Source organism: Plectropomus leopardus, chromosome 24 (genome assembly GCF_026936395.1).
Source record: "Plectropomus leopardus strain MGB_pleo_1.0 chromosome 24, ASM2693639v1, whole genome shotgun sequence".
Lineage (NCBI taxonomy): Eukaryota > Metazoa > Chordata > Actinopteri > Perciformes > Serranidae > Plectropomus > Plectropomus leopardus.
In genome coordinates, this window is record NC_142199.1 from 14,730,062 (window position 1) to 14,747,232 (window position 17,171).

The 17,171-nt window shown below is 41.1% G+C and overlaps 2 protein-coding genes across 12 annotated transcripts in view; one reads left to right on the plus strand and one right to left on the minus strand.

Moving 5' to 3' along the window:
- Window positions 1-5,278, minus strand: part of zranb3 (zinc finger, RAN-binding domain containing 3) — a 102,263-nt gene extending 96,985 nt beyond the window's left edge. The window contains exons 1-2 of one of the 2 annotated variants that reach the window (XM_042513403.2): window positions 5,081-5,278; window positions 3,180-3,381 (exon numbers count right to left, since the gene is read on the minus strand). In XM_042513403.2, the coding sequence (XP_042369337.2) occupies window positions 3,180-3,325 (146 nt within the window). In that variant the 5' untranslated portion in view covers window positions 3,326-3,381; window positions 5,081-5,278. Of the gene's footprint in view, window positions 1-3,179; window positions 3,382-4,967 lie in introns of both variants that reach the window. The other variant, XM_042513402.2, reaches the window with a different exon arrangement.
- Window positions 5,279-7,561: 2,283 nt separating this feature from the next.
- r3hdm1 (R3H domain containing 1) overlaps window positions 7,562-17,171 on the plus strand; it is a 58,081-nt gene continuing 48,471 nt past the window's right edge. For 6 of the 10 annotated variants that reach the window (XR_015775813.1, XM_088074160.1, XM_088074162.1 and 3 more), the window contains exons 1-2: window positions 11,308-11,475; window positions 16,509-16,668. The gene's annotated coding sequence lies outside the window, so the exon portion shown is untranslated. Of the gene's footprint in view, window positions 7,686-11,307; window positions 11,476-16,508; window positions 16,669-17,171 lie in introns of those variants that run through there. The other 4 variants (XM_088074163.1, XM_088074165.1, XM_088074167.1 and 1 more) reach the window with 2 other exon arrangements.

A 17,171-nucleotide genomic window follows, 5' to 3' on the forward strand; every position in this document is an offset into this window, starting at 1 on the left:
AATTAGTAAAAAGTTATAAGAAAATTACCTGAAAATAAGCACAAAAAAGAAAAAAAAATGAACAAAAAAGCAATAAAATGACTTCAAGAAAGTGCAAAAAAATTAATTTATAAAACTAGCAGATAAATGTTTTTGTTTCTTTTTTTACATGAATTGCATGTTTGATGGAACATGATGTAACGTTACTGTAGCTGCCACTGAAGAACGAGTGAGAGGCATTAATTTCATTTTTTATAGTTTTATAAAGTGGTGAATGAAGGGTTTATTCTGACCAAACAAGAGCTGGCGATTGAGCAAAAAGTCAAGACTAAGATGTTTTGGTCAATATTTTTAATCTCTTGAAAATTGTGTGTGTTTTACGATGAGTTAACATAGCAGTTAAGCTACGATTTGAAGTCTTTGTTTAGTGAAAGAGAGAAACTTGGACTGGTGCGGTTGTATTTCTTTTTCTTGAATTCTCAAACTGGTGAATGTCACATACTAAACAGCCCACGTGTGATGTGATGTGTTGTCACCATGACAACTAAAAAACAATCGCCATTTCCTTTTACACTTGTAGAATGACCTCAGCAAACAGTATAATGTCCTCTATAATGCTATTTCTATGACTTGAATACAAAACAACAAATCAGCAATAACAAATAAATGTAATGAAATAAAACAACATAATCTAAGACTAAGCACGGATAAAAACAATACAAATTTAAAAATGCAAACGAGTATTAATAAATATAAGAGTAAATATTCAAGTATTTTTGCACATAAAAGCATAAAAACCTATTGTAGCGAAAACGGCGTGACTGTAAATTACAGCATTAGTTCATAGAAATAAAGGGCTCTGGAAATATCCCTTCCTCACACAGCAATCCTCCAGCAGCTTAGTTACGATGTTAAGATGTTTATTTTCTATATGCACTGATATGTTGGTAAACTAACGTCATGTGCTCATTCCCCTCTCGGGCTCCCTCCACCTGTAATACCTTGTGCTAACGTCACTTCAGCTCGTCTCCAGAGAGCAGCACTGCCCGCGCTGCTCTCCCTGTCACACTGATGCCAATTGACTGAGGTAGCTGTCCACACGGTGCAGAGAGAGCCAATTGACTCCTGACCCACCCAAGTAACAAAGCAGTGCCTCCCAGTGTTCCTGAATCAATATGGCTGCTCCGCATCACAGCAGCGGCGCTAAGATTGGCTCCCCCTGTGCTGACCTTCCCGAGAACCCGAGCGTACATCGACTGGTCGGGGAGAAGGAAGTGCTGGTCGGTTCCAGCAACTAATGCTCGACACAGCCAAACACTTAAGGAGTTAAGGGCAAGTGAGAAACTTTGCACGGACTGGTAATTGTTAGATACAACCTGGACTCTATCTGACCTTTTAATTTTAGAATATATTCACACACATTCATGACTTTTTCCCTCCATAATGCCACTGAAGTTTTCCCCATAGAGGGAGGACTGCTCCATCTGGCAAATTATCAGCGCTGATGCTGCATTAGAGGCCAAAATGCCTTTACAAAGTTTTGTTTTCAACTGTGGACATAAGCCGAGCATCTTCATCATCAAGAAGTGAAAAATCGAAACACATCAAGCGCCGGCGTTTTCATAACGCCGTCCTGTAATTGGTGGCAGCAAATGTGTGAAGCCTCTGAGTGAAGATACAAGAATCTACTTGTATTCTTTTATGAAATGCTACAACAATAGATTTGAGCTAAAAGCATCTTCATAGCAATAAATCAATATTTACACACTGCAGCAGTGAAGTGGAAGGTAAGGCTGCAAACACTGGATGGCATGAACCCAGAGGGGGGATACACTGAGAACATGCAGCAGACCCTTACAACTACAGTCAGACACACTGATGTTTTTCTTTGTCATGTTTACGGTTGCAGCAGTATTGCCGCATCACAGAATTATTATCATAATCAGTTACAATAACCCTTAAAGAAATTAAAACGGGAGATTTTTTTAAACCACTTTATTCATGGATATATGTCTAAAAAGTCTCCCATTTGAAAATAACTTATTCTCTGTCTGAATGCATTTTTTCCCAAAACAATAGATAAGCAAATGTACACAGTATGAGAACCAACTATATTTATACCACAGCACACCTTAAAACAGCTGCAACCCCAGTCTTGATACTGCTGATTTGCAAGATGCAAGCTGGACTTTAGTTTTAAAATGACTTTTAATAATGTATTCATTAAAGCTGTTTCTCAAAGGTCCCATTTTGTGCTCATTTTATGGTCATACTTGTATTTTAGCTCTCTACTGGAACATGTTTACATGCTATAATGTTTAAAAAAACACATTATTTTTCTCATACTGTCTGCCTGAATATACCTGGATTCACTGTCTGTCTGAAATGCTGCATTTTAGCACCTGTCCGTTTAAGACCCCCAGTCTGCCCTGATTGGTCAGTGTGTGCAGGTCTTCCACATCTGCGTTTTCAGCGTCTTCGTGCATCCAAGAAACGATTTTGACTGCACTGTAGCAGCGTGTTCTACCTTTATACACTTACGCACTGCTGCACCTCTTAAAATTGTCACATTTTCCTTAATTTTATGCATTTTATACACTCTACTTTTAGCTTTGTTTTTATTAATATTATCTTAAAGGGATTTATTTTCCATCTTATGTAAAGCATTCTGTGCATTTTATGTTTGTCCTTATTTTTTATCTTACTCTCACTGGTATTATCAAGCAGTTTTATCCATGTGAAGATGCATTCTATGCATTTTAATCTGATCTTATCTTATTTTTACATTCAAGTTTTATTATGTCTTTTCATGTGAAGTACTCGGTGCATGTAATTTCTTTGTTGCAAAGCATGTTTGGCTGCATTTCTTGTATAATTGTATAATGTATAATAATGATAATAAATAAAGTTTATTATCATTATTATAAAGTTTACTCTATATTGCACATGTGACATCACAATTTCTCGATAAACAGTTTCCGAGAACGGGCTGTGTGTTTTCTCTGCGGATCGAGCGTTTGGATACTTTCACAGTATTTATGCAACACATACACCTGCTTCATAATAAAAATTTTAAAAAACATAGAAGTCTGAATTTTCCAATATGAGACTTTAAACATAGGACTTCACATAATAAACGTTTAAAAATCAGAAATTAAACTGATATAAACAGAATAGCTATGACTTTGCTGACTGCTTACCGTCCATCTCTGGATAAAGCGAACTCCACTCCCTCCCTTTGGAAAGGCATCAGGCGCTGCAGGAGCTTGTGAGGAAGGCCTGACAGTTGCTGTGACCATCTTGTATCACAGCGAGAGGTCTGTAGGCCATTATCATCCATTTTCATTGCTAAGTCCTCATCAGTTTCTCAGCCCTGCTCAGTCAGCTGGCTCCAATTTTAGGCTGGAAAAAAAACACATTGGTAAACTGAGTTTTATATCTTAAAGTAGGTTTAATCTGAATTAGTCATGACAGCATCTATTAGACATTTATTAGGCAATTTTTTTGACTATACCAATGCTGATTTAAGCATGTTTTATATAATGGTAACAAACTTTCCTCTGCTGCCTACCAGCTCTGACAGGAATGCCATTATTGGAAGCTGGATGACGCAGTAAAGCGGACTAAGACAGTCTGAATTTTAGATGAGAAGCTAAAAGTTGCCTGTCTCAGCTGCCCCCAGTGACAGCAGCATCTTTTTTGTGTTGCCTCACCTGCTGCTGTCCTGGTCAATCCAGGCACACGTTCTGCTTCCATATGTAATTAGAGTTGGGAAGTGTACACCAACAAGCCCTCAAAATCATTGTGTCTAAAACAGTAACAACTTATCATGAGGACAGGACTGTCCAGAAAGATGTCACAGAGCAAGCTGTGTCTATGATAAATGCCAAATGTCATATATTTTGTGCATGCTTAGCATCATGTACTTGTTATATCAAAGTTGTAATCTTTGGGAAACTTTGTGTAACAGCAGTAATAATAATAAGAACAATAACAATGATTGTAAGGGACTGTGCTTAATTTATCAGAGCAGGGGGTGGCTGAGATGTGTATTTCACAGTTTCTGGCTTTTTTTCTGAGTAATGAATGGCGTCATTTTGGAGACTTTCAAAAGAAAACATCCCTTTCAAACCCATTTGCAGGTTTTAGGGGTCTGAGGATATTTAAAATAGCCTAAATACAATGTACAAGCACTTAAAGTTGTATGTCCCTCCCCTAAGCCAAACAATCTCAAAGGACTTCATGGTTAAATAAATGTAAAAAAAAAAAAATAATAAAATAATGTAATAACAATAACAACCACAAATTAAATCTGATAGTTAATTTTCCACCAAACCACCTAAATGTGTCAGGCTATTATATTCTGATCTGGAAGGCAGTATTTTGCAGTAAGTTAGCTTAAGTTATGTATGTTGTTTAAACATAACTTTGACAGATATATTTTTAAGGTGTCAAAGAATAAATTGGCAGGTTAGGAGCCGACAACACTTTCACACAAAACAAAGTATGAAAAGACTAAATTTGGGGTGAGTAATAGCACCAAAAGAAGTCAGGTGGTAGCAAAAGCTAGCAACATAAACTGTTCAACAAGGAGCAGCACTAAAGACGGGGGAGGGACACACATTTCGATACAACACCGGAAGTACACAGACTTCTCCTTAGAAATAAAATCAGTTAAATTCATATATTCTTTTCTTAACGCATTTTGTTAGTATATGTTGCTTTTTGGACCTTGTACCTGGCTACAAATGAGTGGGAAAACATTGCAAGCAAACAAAATTGATCCTTTTTGTTAGGTTATGTGTGTTTTGGAGTTACACTACAATGTGCTCCTCCAAATAGAGCCGACCTGCTACACATCGCGTTGCTATGGCATCCTGGTTTCAGGGGCAGTGCTCGCGCGCACACATTAACATGTCCTGTTAGCATTTAGGCTAACTACGAACAAACTAGCGTTGTTTTTGGAAGTGTATGCGTGGTTTGCCTACCCGGTGAGACGGTGGGGTGAAGCACAGCAGTCAAATAGTTTATGAAACAGCAGACTGAGGTGAAACACTGAAAAGTTTCGCGGCAAACTAGGGGTTCACTCCGCAGCACGTACCACTGAGTAGTCTCTGCAACTCCCCGGTACTTTATGGGCTGCTGTTGTTACTATTTACCGAAAACTACACAGTCAGTGTTAAAACATATTTATGACAAATGACGAAATTGTCAGACTAACTGCGTACATGCGCGCTGCTATCCAAAAACGGTCAGACGTACGTGTGTACGAACGTGACGATGTGACGCACTCTCCCAGGCCGCCGCTGGACTCCACCAAGGTTGCCAGGTCCGTGGTCTTTCCGCGGATTGGACTGCTTTTGAAATGTTGCTGCGGTTTTGCCAATATCAGGGTGTATCTTAGCTGGTGTTCTCATTTTTCTCTTTTTTATGGTTCACGTATAGCATATATTAACGTACTTTTGAGTCTTTTCAAATTCCAGAGCAAGATCCTGGTTATCTTCTGCAGAGGAACAATAAAAAAAGTATACTGACTGGAAACATCACAAACTGGCATGGTTTTTGCATGGCCCAGGACAGGAAGGCTCTACAGCGGGTGATTAAAACTGCCCAGAACATCACTGGTTCCCATCTACAGAGCATCAGTGACCTCGGTGAGGTGAGGTGTCTGCACAGAACCCAAAGGTTACTGAAAAACAGCAGCCACCTCAGACACAGTCTGTTAACCCTGCTGCCACCTGGAGAAAGATACAGAAGTATCCGCTGCTGAACCACCAGACTACGGAGCAGCTTCTTTCCCCAGGCTCAGACTCCTCAACACCTCCTTCAACGCCAAAAAGATGTAGAAGGATTTAGGATCAACTTTAATCTAATTTCTTCTGAAACCACGTTTCAGAAAAATGACAATAAATCTACCTTTTGTACACACACACACACACACACACACACACAGATCATCTCACACAGAAATATAGGACCCATCACACACCTATGTATACACACACTCACACACACTGTGGGCCTCAAAGAATGTAACCAAAAAATTGTAAATAGTCCAGTTTCTCCTTTTTTCTTGTCTTTTTTTTACTGTAAGTGGTCAACCTTCACATCAAACAGATGAGATTAAATGAGATGAGATGAGATTAAATAATTTAAATTTAATATACATTGCCCACTGACACATATGTGTAAAGGTATTTAGGGTAAGGTAAGGCAAGGAAGATCATTGGTCATTGATTGGTCCCTGACACTGCTACATCTTTGAGAAGAAAGTTGAGCTGATTAGAATCAGCAGCTACTTAGAGATTACATCCGGTTTCCTGGTGATGTTGCTGCTGATGGTATCATTCAGTTCCTGCAGTGCATTTCATTGTATATTATCATATATTATATATATTATCATCCTTCAACTCCAAAGATGTAGCAGGATCAAGGACAAATGTACTAATAAATCTCCTTTTATTAACAGGATACAGTGTATCAGTTGACAGGTAGACAAAAATGTAGTAAATACATATGTACACATATATTTACCACAAGTTTAGAGTTAAAAAATATTGTGAATAAGCATGAAAATGCAAGGCAAGGCGGCTTTATTTGTATAGCATATTTAATACAATAGGTCAATTCAAAGTGCTTTACAGAGCAATGAAATATAAAAACATAATAAAGGATACAGATTTATAATAAAAGAGTGAAGTGATAATATATAAAAGGTAAAATCAAATAAAATTAGTATTAAAACGATTATGTAAAATGATTTAAAATCCTTTCATATGATGAATATGCTGATGATATACAGTCTCTAGGCCATTCTAAGAGCTAGGTGATGAGGGGAAACTGCTATTATGATGACACACTAAACATTCATGGTGCAGCTTTATCAGTATTGCATACATTTGAAGATGATAGCATTGTTGCTGGAGTTAAAAGCAGTGTATGTGACTTGGCAGAGTCATATTTTGAGTTGTGGTTTTGGAGTTGGTTTGGTTTTACGTGTTTTTGTCACACAGACCTAAAGTTCTGCTCTATAATAACAACAAATGTAACCTATTTGTGGTTTTCAGAAACATACATTGGCAACATTCTTTTGAAAACATGGTTATACAAAAAAAGTCTGTCTTTGCAAGAAATGTATCGTGAATTACAGGAAATTAGTGGATTTGGAAAATTATTATTTTTTTAAAAGCCAGGAAAAATGCCCCAAACTAAATCATAATATTTATAAGTCTTTTACCGAATGATCATTATTATTTTAAAGAACTTTTTATTTTGCAGAAAAGGTGTGCAAGCGGAGCCTTCTTCCTTTTCTTCTTCTTCTTTTAGATTTCAGATTTTGTTACTAGATTCATTTTTTAATTTGTATTTTTTTATGTGTTTATTTTGAAATTTATTTTGTTAATTGTATTTTCAGATTATTATATAACATTGAAAATGTGTATTTTTTGTTTTTATTTTACCAGAAATTTTATACAGATTTTTTTATTTGCATCTATTTATTTGTTCTTATTTATTCTGATATGCTTATTGTATGACATTACTTTTATTTTCAGAGCCCCATTATATTACATTGACTTTTGCACTTTCACAAGCAGAACTGGCAACCCCGGACTCCACCGCCTCTCCTTCACTCCGCCACAAACACTATTAGCTACTTCACCCTGGGCAGAGACCACGGCTGTGTTCACCGATTGTAAACCAAAGCGGTAAGGCAACATTAGATATCTGCAGTATATTCTCCAACAGTTACCGGTTTGTGGGGGGGAAAACCACGTTAACCGGATTGTTGTAATCATGTAACACGAGCTACTTAGCAGTAAACATCTCTCTTGCTAGTGCGTGACAGCACAGAGCGCCCGGTGTTTGGCCGTGTTTAAGCGTTAGCAGTGCCAGGTAATAATCGTTAGCTTAGCCGCGACACGATACCAATGTAGCTTATAATGTTGCCTGACTTTTTGGTTATAATAAACACCTCACACACTAAATTGTACTGAAATTCATCGTTCGTCCGAAAAAGCAAACAGCAGTAATGAAATATAATGGTGTAATTCAATAACTTTCGGGCCTGGTTCGGCTGTTTCTCTCCCGGTGATATGCGGCAGCGAGCAGTGAGCACCACGGTTAACCGTTAGCCACTTCAATAAACTGAGCTATAATTACATTGTTACGCTGCCTGTGTACATGTCTCATGTGCCGAATTAAAGTTACACGTATCAACTATTATATTGAAATGCCACATGTTGTCCGGGGTTCGCCGATAGCAAGGAAGCATATAAATTACCAAATTTGTAACGGAGTCTGGTGGTATGGGCTCGCTGTGGAAAAGCGAGAGAAACTAGCATTGAAGTTACGTTGCACTGAATGCAAATTAAATACGTTGTTTGAGACGAGTCTCCACACCTTTCTCTATGGTTTAATATAATTGTAATAGCTTGTCTTTGTGATAACATTATATATGTTTGGCAATGTTACAATTTAATCAAGCAAGCCTCATGTATTAATAAATGGCATATAGCATTGCGCAGTTGCCTCACAAGCAAGAGTATACCAAATAAGTGCAAAAGGGTTAATGTATTTGGAATGACAAATGAGTGGAAATAGTCCTGTAAGGCTTGTCATTTAAGTCAATTGTAAATATTAATGTAAAATGATTAATGATGCAATGTAGTTTTGCACATAATCAACCACAAGCATTTTCAAAATTATTAAAAAAAAGCCATTTACATAGTAATTTAGCTCTTTTAAATTTTGCATATACAGTATAACTCCATTATTGTTGTCAGAGAGATTTTAAAGTGTATAGTGGAACCTGATTTAAACTAGATTTGTGTTTTTAAAAGGCCATAAATCATTCATCTAATGACTCATTTGGTACATGTGTAATACATAACCTATAACCACTATAATTACAATGGTCTAACATAGACAGTGATGGCTTCATAGAGTTGTAGAGATGGCACTGTGCTTATAAGTTGCCACCACAGATGCTGAGCATCAGGATTGTATCATATTCATGACGGTACCAGCGGAGTCTGGTGGGTGGAGAGAGGATGCTGGCTCCGTCCCTCCGGCTGCTGTTTAAGTGAGAGGAGAAAGTGATGTGTTAATCTTTGCAGGGGCTTGCAACTGTGCTGTCCAGTGATATGCTACATATATTGTGGGAAATCATGACCATAATTGCTCAATTACAAATCCTCAATCAGGTTATGTCCATGTTGGAGTGACATAGAGATAAATATCAACATCTTTTTTTTACCTGCCTGCTCTTGTGATTGTCTGCACTGTGGTTCACCCCTTCAGGGCTTAAAATAAATGCTCATAATTGTTTGCCATAACTGTTTCCCCTCGCCGCTGCTCAGGCCTCACCGCAGCCGCCACTCTGTTGACCATTCATTACGCAGGTTAGGGCATATTTGGAGCTGATGACATTATCCGATATTGAGGTTGAGGATGCTGTGTAATAGCTTTCACCAAAGATGTGTCCCAGTGACTAAATAATTCATCGCCTTCCAGGGGGGGAAATCTCTCTTTCCTATAATATTTGGTCTGGGGCCCATTAAATAATTCATCCGCCTATCCATAAATAGTTTGTTCAATTGGTGACCTTTTCGTGGGATTAAGAAAACACAATAATAAATTCTTCAGAGACCTGGCATAACGAATGGTACAATTATGAGGCAGGATTGGATCGGATCGGTTGTCGCAGCCTGGTGTTGGTTGCTAAGTGACAGCAGGAACTTTTCCGCCCACTGTGTTTGCTGTTAAAGTCTGAGTGACTGAAAGGACAAAAACAATCACATTATGGCAGTCTAGACTTGGAGCTGCGCACAGGACCTGTTTGTGACTTCCTGTGTCTTTGACAGCTTGTCAGTCACTTAGTGATGAAAGTGCTTCATGAAGTCGATTATTTCCAGAGCTCAATTATCACTCTTTCTTCGTCGTGTGTGCAGAGCAAGCAGAATACTTGATCTTTAATGAAATAAACAAGGCGAGTGAATTCTGGCGGAGGCTGTGATCCCTCATTGTTTTTCCTTTTAAATCCTCTTAAGTCACAAAAGGCTGATTTAAATGAAAAAGAGGGTGCGGTTTGATCAGGCACTTCCTTCCTTAGTCAGTGTATTGTTTTCTAGCTGATCCACCAATGAGCTTATTTGAGATTGCCTGAAGCTGAATGTTTTATTGCAGTATTTAGCTCCTCTGATTCAGTGATGGGTGGTATTTAGAGGAGGGCGATATGTTTTTAAAATGATATCATGATATTTCAGGGTGTTTTTGCAATATTCTTGAGGATATGACAAAAATACAAAGGATATTTTAAGAAAATACATACAAATTGCAACAAAATAAGTGTTATAGTTGTATGTGTTGACAAACGGTTTGTAGAAATCAAACAATAACAATCTCAGTACTTGAGATCATAAACAGTCATGCTGCGATTCAGATTTTGTATAAAATAAAAATATTGCGACAAAATAAAATCAATCAAAAATTACACATCTAACACTTGCAAAAAACATTGCCTTCAATCTATAAAGAGTAAAAATATATATAAATAAGGTATGTGCTGCAATTTCTCCTCCAGTATACTGCCATTATCATGATATACATGTTTCTACTCATTTTGAATATTATATTGGTATTATCATGTACGATATAATATAGCACACCCCTAGTGGTATTTCAGGTGGTGGCGGTCTGTGGGATTAGCCGTAGCCCTGTCTTCTTGTGTGAAAAGCAGGGTGCCAGCTTTAATGGGAAGGTAGCCCAGTGAACAGCTCGGCCTCTCAGCGGCCAGCGCCTCCCCATCGACTCTCCACCTGGTCTTTGAGCACCTAGCTGGCCACAGACATGTCGATCCCCGTCCCCCTATCCTCTCCTCTCCTTCTCCTCGGCTTTCTTTTCGCCTCCTTTCTTCGTCTCTTACTGCTCCCACCCTCCCGTTCTCTCATCTTCCTCCTCTCTTCCTCTCCTTCCATCCATCCCATGTCCCTGGCTGCCCTTTCCTCCTCCTCCTCCTCCTCTTCCCTCTCACCCCCGCCTCCATCCTAAAGCAGAGTAGCTAATGAAGAGCCCCATTTAGCCGGTGACTTTGGTTCAGTCGGCGTTCCGTAGCGCCGGCCTGCCTCGGCTGCCGTGACTGGCTGTTGAGGCTCTGACATCACACAGGGGCCAGCTGTTGATTTGGCGCTGTCTCCAAGGCTGACTGGCTTGATGGGTTGTGGCAGGTAGACTTGTGCTCGCACAGCACTCTCCCTCCCTCCCACCCTCCCTCTTTCTCTCTCTCTTTTTGTGACACCCACTCACCCTCTCCCTTTACACTCCCCTCTCCCCGTCTTACACTCTCACTCAGTCGAGCGAGCGAACAGGAGGCAGCAGGCTGCCGAGGAGCGAGCTGGGAGGCGACTCCAGCCTCCTCTCCAGCAAATTGTGCCTCCTGTACAATGGAAACTAAACGGTTGAGTGGCAGAAGGGATGGAGGGCAGAGCTGCCGGGCAGGTAGGTCCTGCAGCTTCAAGCCATCTCACACGCTTTTTCTGATTTCCTGATTTCTTGTCCGTTATCTTGTTCTGCTTTTCTTTTCGTTTCTAACATTTTCTCTGCCTTCGAGGCTCTTGATTTCTGCCTGTTGTGTCAATTCTGCTTTAAAAAAAACATGTTAATCCGTGCGAAAATCTCAGCTTCTCTGTTTCTTTTATCATAGCATGGCAGCAAGCAAGTGTGCAGTCTTTTTGCTTCTGGCTTGTTAAACTCAGCGCAACATGAGATTGGGTTGTGCTGTCAGTGCCGCGCTACTCAGTGAGCCGAGCCAGAGCTTCCCAAATCTCCTCGCCAGTTTGCCAATGCTGCTTCTGCTTTTCATTACGAGGATAATTAACCAAGATGAGCCAATAAGAGGCTTCGCTCTGCATTGTTCTCCAGCCAAGCTCATCCCCTCTCTCCCCTGTTTGTTCTGCAGGTGTTGTCTGCAAATGGACTTTTAATGAGTCTGGCGGACTTTTTGAGTCATCCTCCTCTCATAAGGCTCCGTAGATTAAAACTGCTAGACTTGCATGTTAGTTTTCTGTTTATTGTTTCTCCTCTAATTGCCTAGATTGATATTCCCTGGAAGCTCTCCTGTGGGATAGGTAATGGATTACCTACATGCTCTGCTGTGGATTTAATTTATTAATGCCGGCTGACTGCGCCTCTGCTCCGCCGCACCGTGCTCCCACCGCCTTATGCGACCTGGAGGCAGAGCGAGAAGCGCAATTAGAGGCTCATTTGTGCCTGTTTATGTTTTTCCAGTTAATTCAGTCTGAGCTATTACAGGCAGTTCCTTAAACTGACACTGCCTTAGTCGCCCCAGAAATTGAGGCGAGCAGTGTATGAAAGTGCTATAATTTCATAAGCTTTACACTAATCGTTTTCTGGTCCAATTATATAGCTCCCCTGTCAGTGCTTCCCTTGCTTTGCAATTAGCAGAAATGGCGAGAAAATGGGAGATTAGTTACTCAGTTTAGCAAAACGCTGAAATCAATTTTATTGCAGCGCCACGAGTGCGAACCAGCATTAGTAACCTAATTAACTGTTTATTTGATGTCTGATTTTATCAGCCGGGGCGCATGTCCTGCGCTCTGCCGAAGCCGATTTGTTCTAAATCCGTCCTTTTGTTGTTGTGTTTGGTTGTCAGCAATGAACTGCTGTAAAATGTGTGGCTGTGGTTGAATTCTAGAAATCAGCCGAGCAGGAGTGGTTATTCTTCCTCGGATATGGCAAGCAGGTGACACAAAGCCCCCAGACATGGCATCACCTTTGTATCTCTGCTTTTGTTTCCCCATGCTCCGCTGAATAGAGCTCTGTTTAGTATTCGACATCTCCGCAGACAATGTCCCAGCTGTTTGGCACCGCTCCTACTGTTGTCCTTTTTTTATGTGACACTTGCAAAAGCTCATCAGCAGCAGTAAAGCGTGAATTATTTTTCCGCTCGAAATCTGCAGCCGCAAGCAGCTCAGGCGCTCAGAAATCATCAGATTTTCTTTGGACGAAGAAGCTTGCGAAGGTGTTCTTTTCCGCCCCGCTGTTTGACTCATCCCCTTGTTCTCTACCGAGAATAGAGCCGGGGCTGGAGGAGCAGATAGAGGGAGGGATTGAGGGTCCTTCACCTCCAGTTGAGCCGGTTTTAGCCCAGACAAGAGCCCTGATCCACGCAGAGCCGGGCAGAGCAGAGCAGAGCGGAGGTGTGGGAGGGAAAGGTCAGCCTTTGCAAGAGTGAGAGGCAGGTGTGTGTTTGTGCTTGTGTGAAGGGGAAGGAAAATAAGTGTGCTGGAGTGTGCTTGCTCGCCTGTTACTGTGTGCGTGTGCCACCGCCACCACCAATAGGCTCTTGTGCCGCTTCACAGTGATTGAAAAATTTCTCATTAGCTTGCCATCGAATGTAATTGTCCGTGAGAGTAGTCTGTTAAGAGCGTGGTGTATGATTAACTGCTCAGTTAACGGCCACCCTTATGACCCCGCTGTGGGTTTTTTGAGTGTTAATTTTTGTCAAGAATATAAGTGGCGAATGTGTGTTTGCATATGTGGTTTCAGCTGATCAAATTATTGTCATCTTTTGATTTTTGTGACAGTTATTTTAGATTCTTGTATTCTTATGCGTCCAAATGGACAAATGTGCATTTAAAACCATTGATTGGCAGGTGTGATGCGTCAGTGTAAGTGTATGCTTGGTTGATATGCCGTTGGGCATGGTGATAAAGGTGGTGTGAAGGGGCGGTGTGACACTGAATGATGCCTGAGGGAGCCTTTTTAAGGTTGCTGCGCTCTGCGGCGACTGTAATACCAATGAACCACTCCCTGTCAGCTCCGGCGCAATACTGGAGGACGCACAGGCAGCGGGCGGAGCGTCTCTACAAGTTCACTGCCGTGGAAGTGAGTGAGTGAGTGAGTGAGTGAGTGAGTGTGTGTGTGTGTGTGTGTGTGTGTGTGTGTGTGTGTGTGTGTGTTTGTGTGTGTGTGCGTGCGTGTTTTGCAGCGCTAAGGTGTGTCAGAAGCTGCTGAGCACCAATCGAACGCTGATGCTTTGCCTGTGTCTGTCAAATCATTTTTTTTGAGTGCGTGTGTGTGCATTGTTTGCGCCATTAGCATTCATGAGAGCATCTCCACCACACACACACACAGACTCATACCCACACACACACACAGACTCACACCCACACACACACACACACACACACACACACACACACACACACACACGCAGGATCAGTGTGAAGTCCTGAAGCCCGCTCAGCAGCTCTGGTCATAAAACCTGAAGCGCCTATGGCCAGACTCAGCCGCACCGCTGTCAGAGCAACTTTTACACTCTGCGTGTGTGCATGTGTGATAGCTGCAGGACCAGCACTGAATTACATAGCAGGGATCCACATTTTTTTCCATTTTGGGCATTTCGCGGGCGCCTCTACTCGCCGAAGCTTGAATTGGCACCACTTTTCCGAGCGAGGAGGGCAAAATCTTGAGCTACGGTGCCAAAATGATGCACACTTGAATAATCTAAAAGGTTCTGGGGGCATTCAGAAAGCGATAAGAGGTACAAAGGTAGAGATAAGAGTATTTTGGAACAAGAGGAAAAAGACAGAGGCTATCGAGAGATGACCATGCAGTGGGAGATATATTTTCTGTTTTGTTCTCTATGGATGTAAGTAATTATATAAAGGACATCTACATTGATGAATAGATCCTGCCTCGGGCCTCACACTCGTCCATCTGCCTATGCCAGGGAGAAACGCTACAGGCACAACAGGACATTTTACCCACAAATTTGCTAAAATGTCAATTAGAAAAGCAAATATTCAGATTTCCTATTTACTCACTAAGAATGAGATCACAACTATGACAAGTGTGAGGACAAATGATATTCCCTGTAAGGAGTTTTGGAGTCTTGGACTGGTATTCGTGGTTGAACAAAAGCAATGCACCAAATGGCGACTGCTCTATGTCACCTCGCTTCCACCCGTCATCATCTCCGCTCCGGCTGCAGGCTGAGGTGTCACGAGAGGAAAGATTATAAAGTGAGCAGGGATTCCACTTGACCTTTTTGGCCGGCACGGGGGGGGTCTCAGCACCAAGACCATGTTGGGAGCAGCCGCCAGGCCTTGGCACCGCCGGGTGCCAGAGTCAACGTGGCACCTCGCCCGCTCGCTGAGACGGAGATTAGGGGAGGAGGGAGAGAAACGTAGGGAGACAATAAGAAGCCGGAGTGAGGATCAGTCGTGTATGTTGTTGTAAAGGAGCATGCAGCATCGAGAAATCTGATGTAAACCTGAAACCAATAATCGATTAGTGAGTTTGCAACCATTCTGGTTATAGATGAACCATTTATTTGTTCTGGTTTGGACTGCTGGTCATAAAAAACAAGACAATTAACCCTTTGAAACCTTGCAAGAAATTAGAAGACTGAGGAAAGTATTTTTAAAAAAGCTAAGGGAAAAATGTTCAAGGTAAAAAGAAAAAAAGCTAGCGGAAAACAATTGTTACCAAATTATTATAAACACTTTCTCTAGGTCATAACCATGTTTTTTTTAGTTTTTTGTTTTTAACTTTCTTTTTAACTAATTTTCAGCTTATTATCTTTAATTTTTTGCTAATTTCTTGCTAATTTTGGGGTCATATCTTCTTTCATTGCCTTCTGTCTGTGTTTTTGTAGAGAAATCAAGCCAATTTGCTCAGCTTTGAAAGGGTTAAAGAAGCCACCTTGGGCATTAAAATATTTGTCTTTTTATTTTCTGACATGTTATTGACCAAAAAAAACCAAAAAACGATAATGGTCTAAACAAGCATCAGATGAATCGATAATGAAAATGAAAGCTGGTTGCAGCCCTAATCTGATGTTTATCATCCTAACTTGGCAATTACAACCAACCGCAGCCAATAAAGTCAAGCAATAATGTCACATTTCCACAATGTAGAGCAGGAACATGGCTAATTAAGGCAGCAATTCAGCAGAGCAGTGAAGGGAAGCGCGCAGTGAAATACTGATTTAGCAAGAATCAGAAAACACTTTTTCTGCAGTATTATGTGAATATTTTGCAGTCCTGTAGTTGTCGTTTTCAGATGTCTGCCCCTGCCCCGCCAGTGTCGCCCTGTAGTTCAGCAAGAAAAGAATTTGCTGGAAAATAGAGATTGTACGCTCAACGATATGAAATTTATGTGCCACCAAATGGCAGAGGATTTTCACTTGAGAAATGCTATCTTCCCCCCGCTGCTCTCTGAATTCCTAATGCTTGGTTTTTACGAGGTTGGCAGGGGTGTCTCCTCCTGTTGCCTCCGCCGCACTCCCATCTCGGTGCTCATCAATTATTTATGGTGCATCGGCACGCACAGGCCCAGGAATACACACTCAAACACACTTTCACTTTTTGCTCCGACACACAAATATTTCAGAGTTTGCTGACGTCCTGGCTGCTGTCAGTCCGCTCGACCTCTGCGACCCCGACCCCCGACCCTTTCTCACCCCTAACGCCACAGCGCTAACCCCGTGCCTCTCTCGGTTGCAGGTCAGCAGGGGTCATGAGGGTGTCGGAGGCCCCGGTTGCTGTTCAGAGCAGCTGAAGCAGACATGGGCAAAGAAGTCTCGAATGGCATCGGTAGGCTCAGCCTCATCGACTTCACCAGCCACATCCTTCTTCGCCACAACCACCACTGGCTACGCAACAAGTATGTCTCCTATGTTTCTATATTTTTTCACTAATACTCAGTCAAGGGATTTGGTACATTTTCTGGGAATCTTGATGTTATAAATGTCAAGTTTCGGAAAATGTGCTACTGTCGTGTGAATATTAGAAGTTGACTCATCAAGGGGAACATTTGTTGGCGCTAATTCTGCTTTTGGGTGCGATTACACCACTTCAGAAGAGGAGGGCCCAACAAGATGATGTAATCAAAAGGGTGCCAATCAAATCTCTCATGAAGGGAAATAATTTGTATTTCATTTGTCAAATATGTGTTTGCATTAAGAAAGCACAATTCATTTCCTTTTAACCTACACAACATACACATTTATTCACATTTTGAGTATTACAGGAATGACTCCTAAAACCTAGAAATGAGTTAGCATTTTAGCACTTCTGGTCCCCTAGTCTTGAAATCAGTGGGGGGTTTTAATGCCTGAAATAAGGTCTTTAAAAAGGCGGTTGCTAGCAAGTGGCTAAATGAGACTA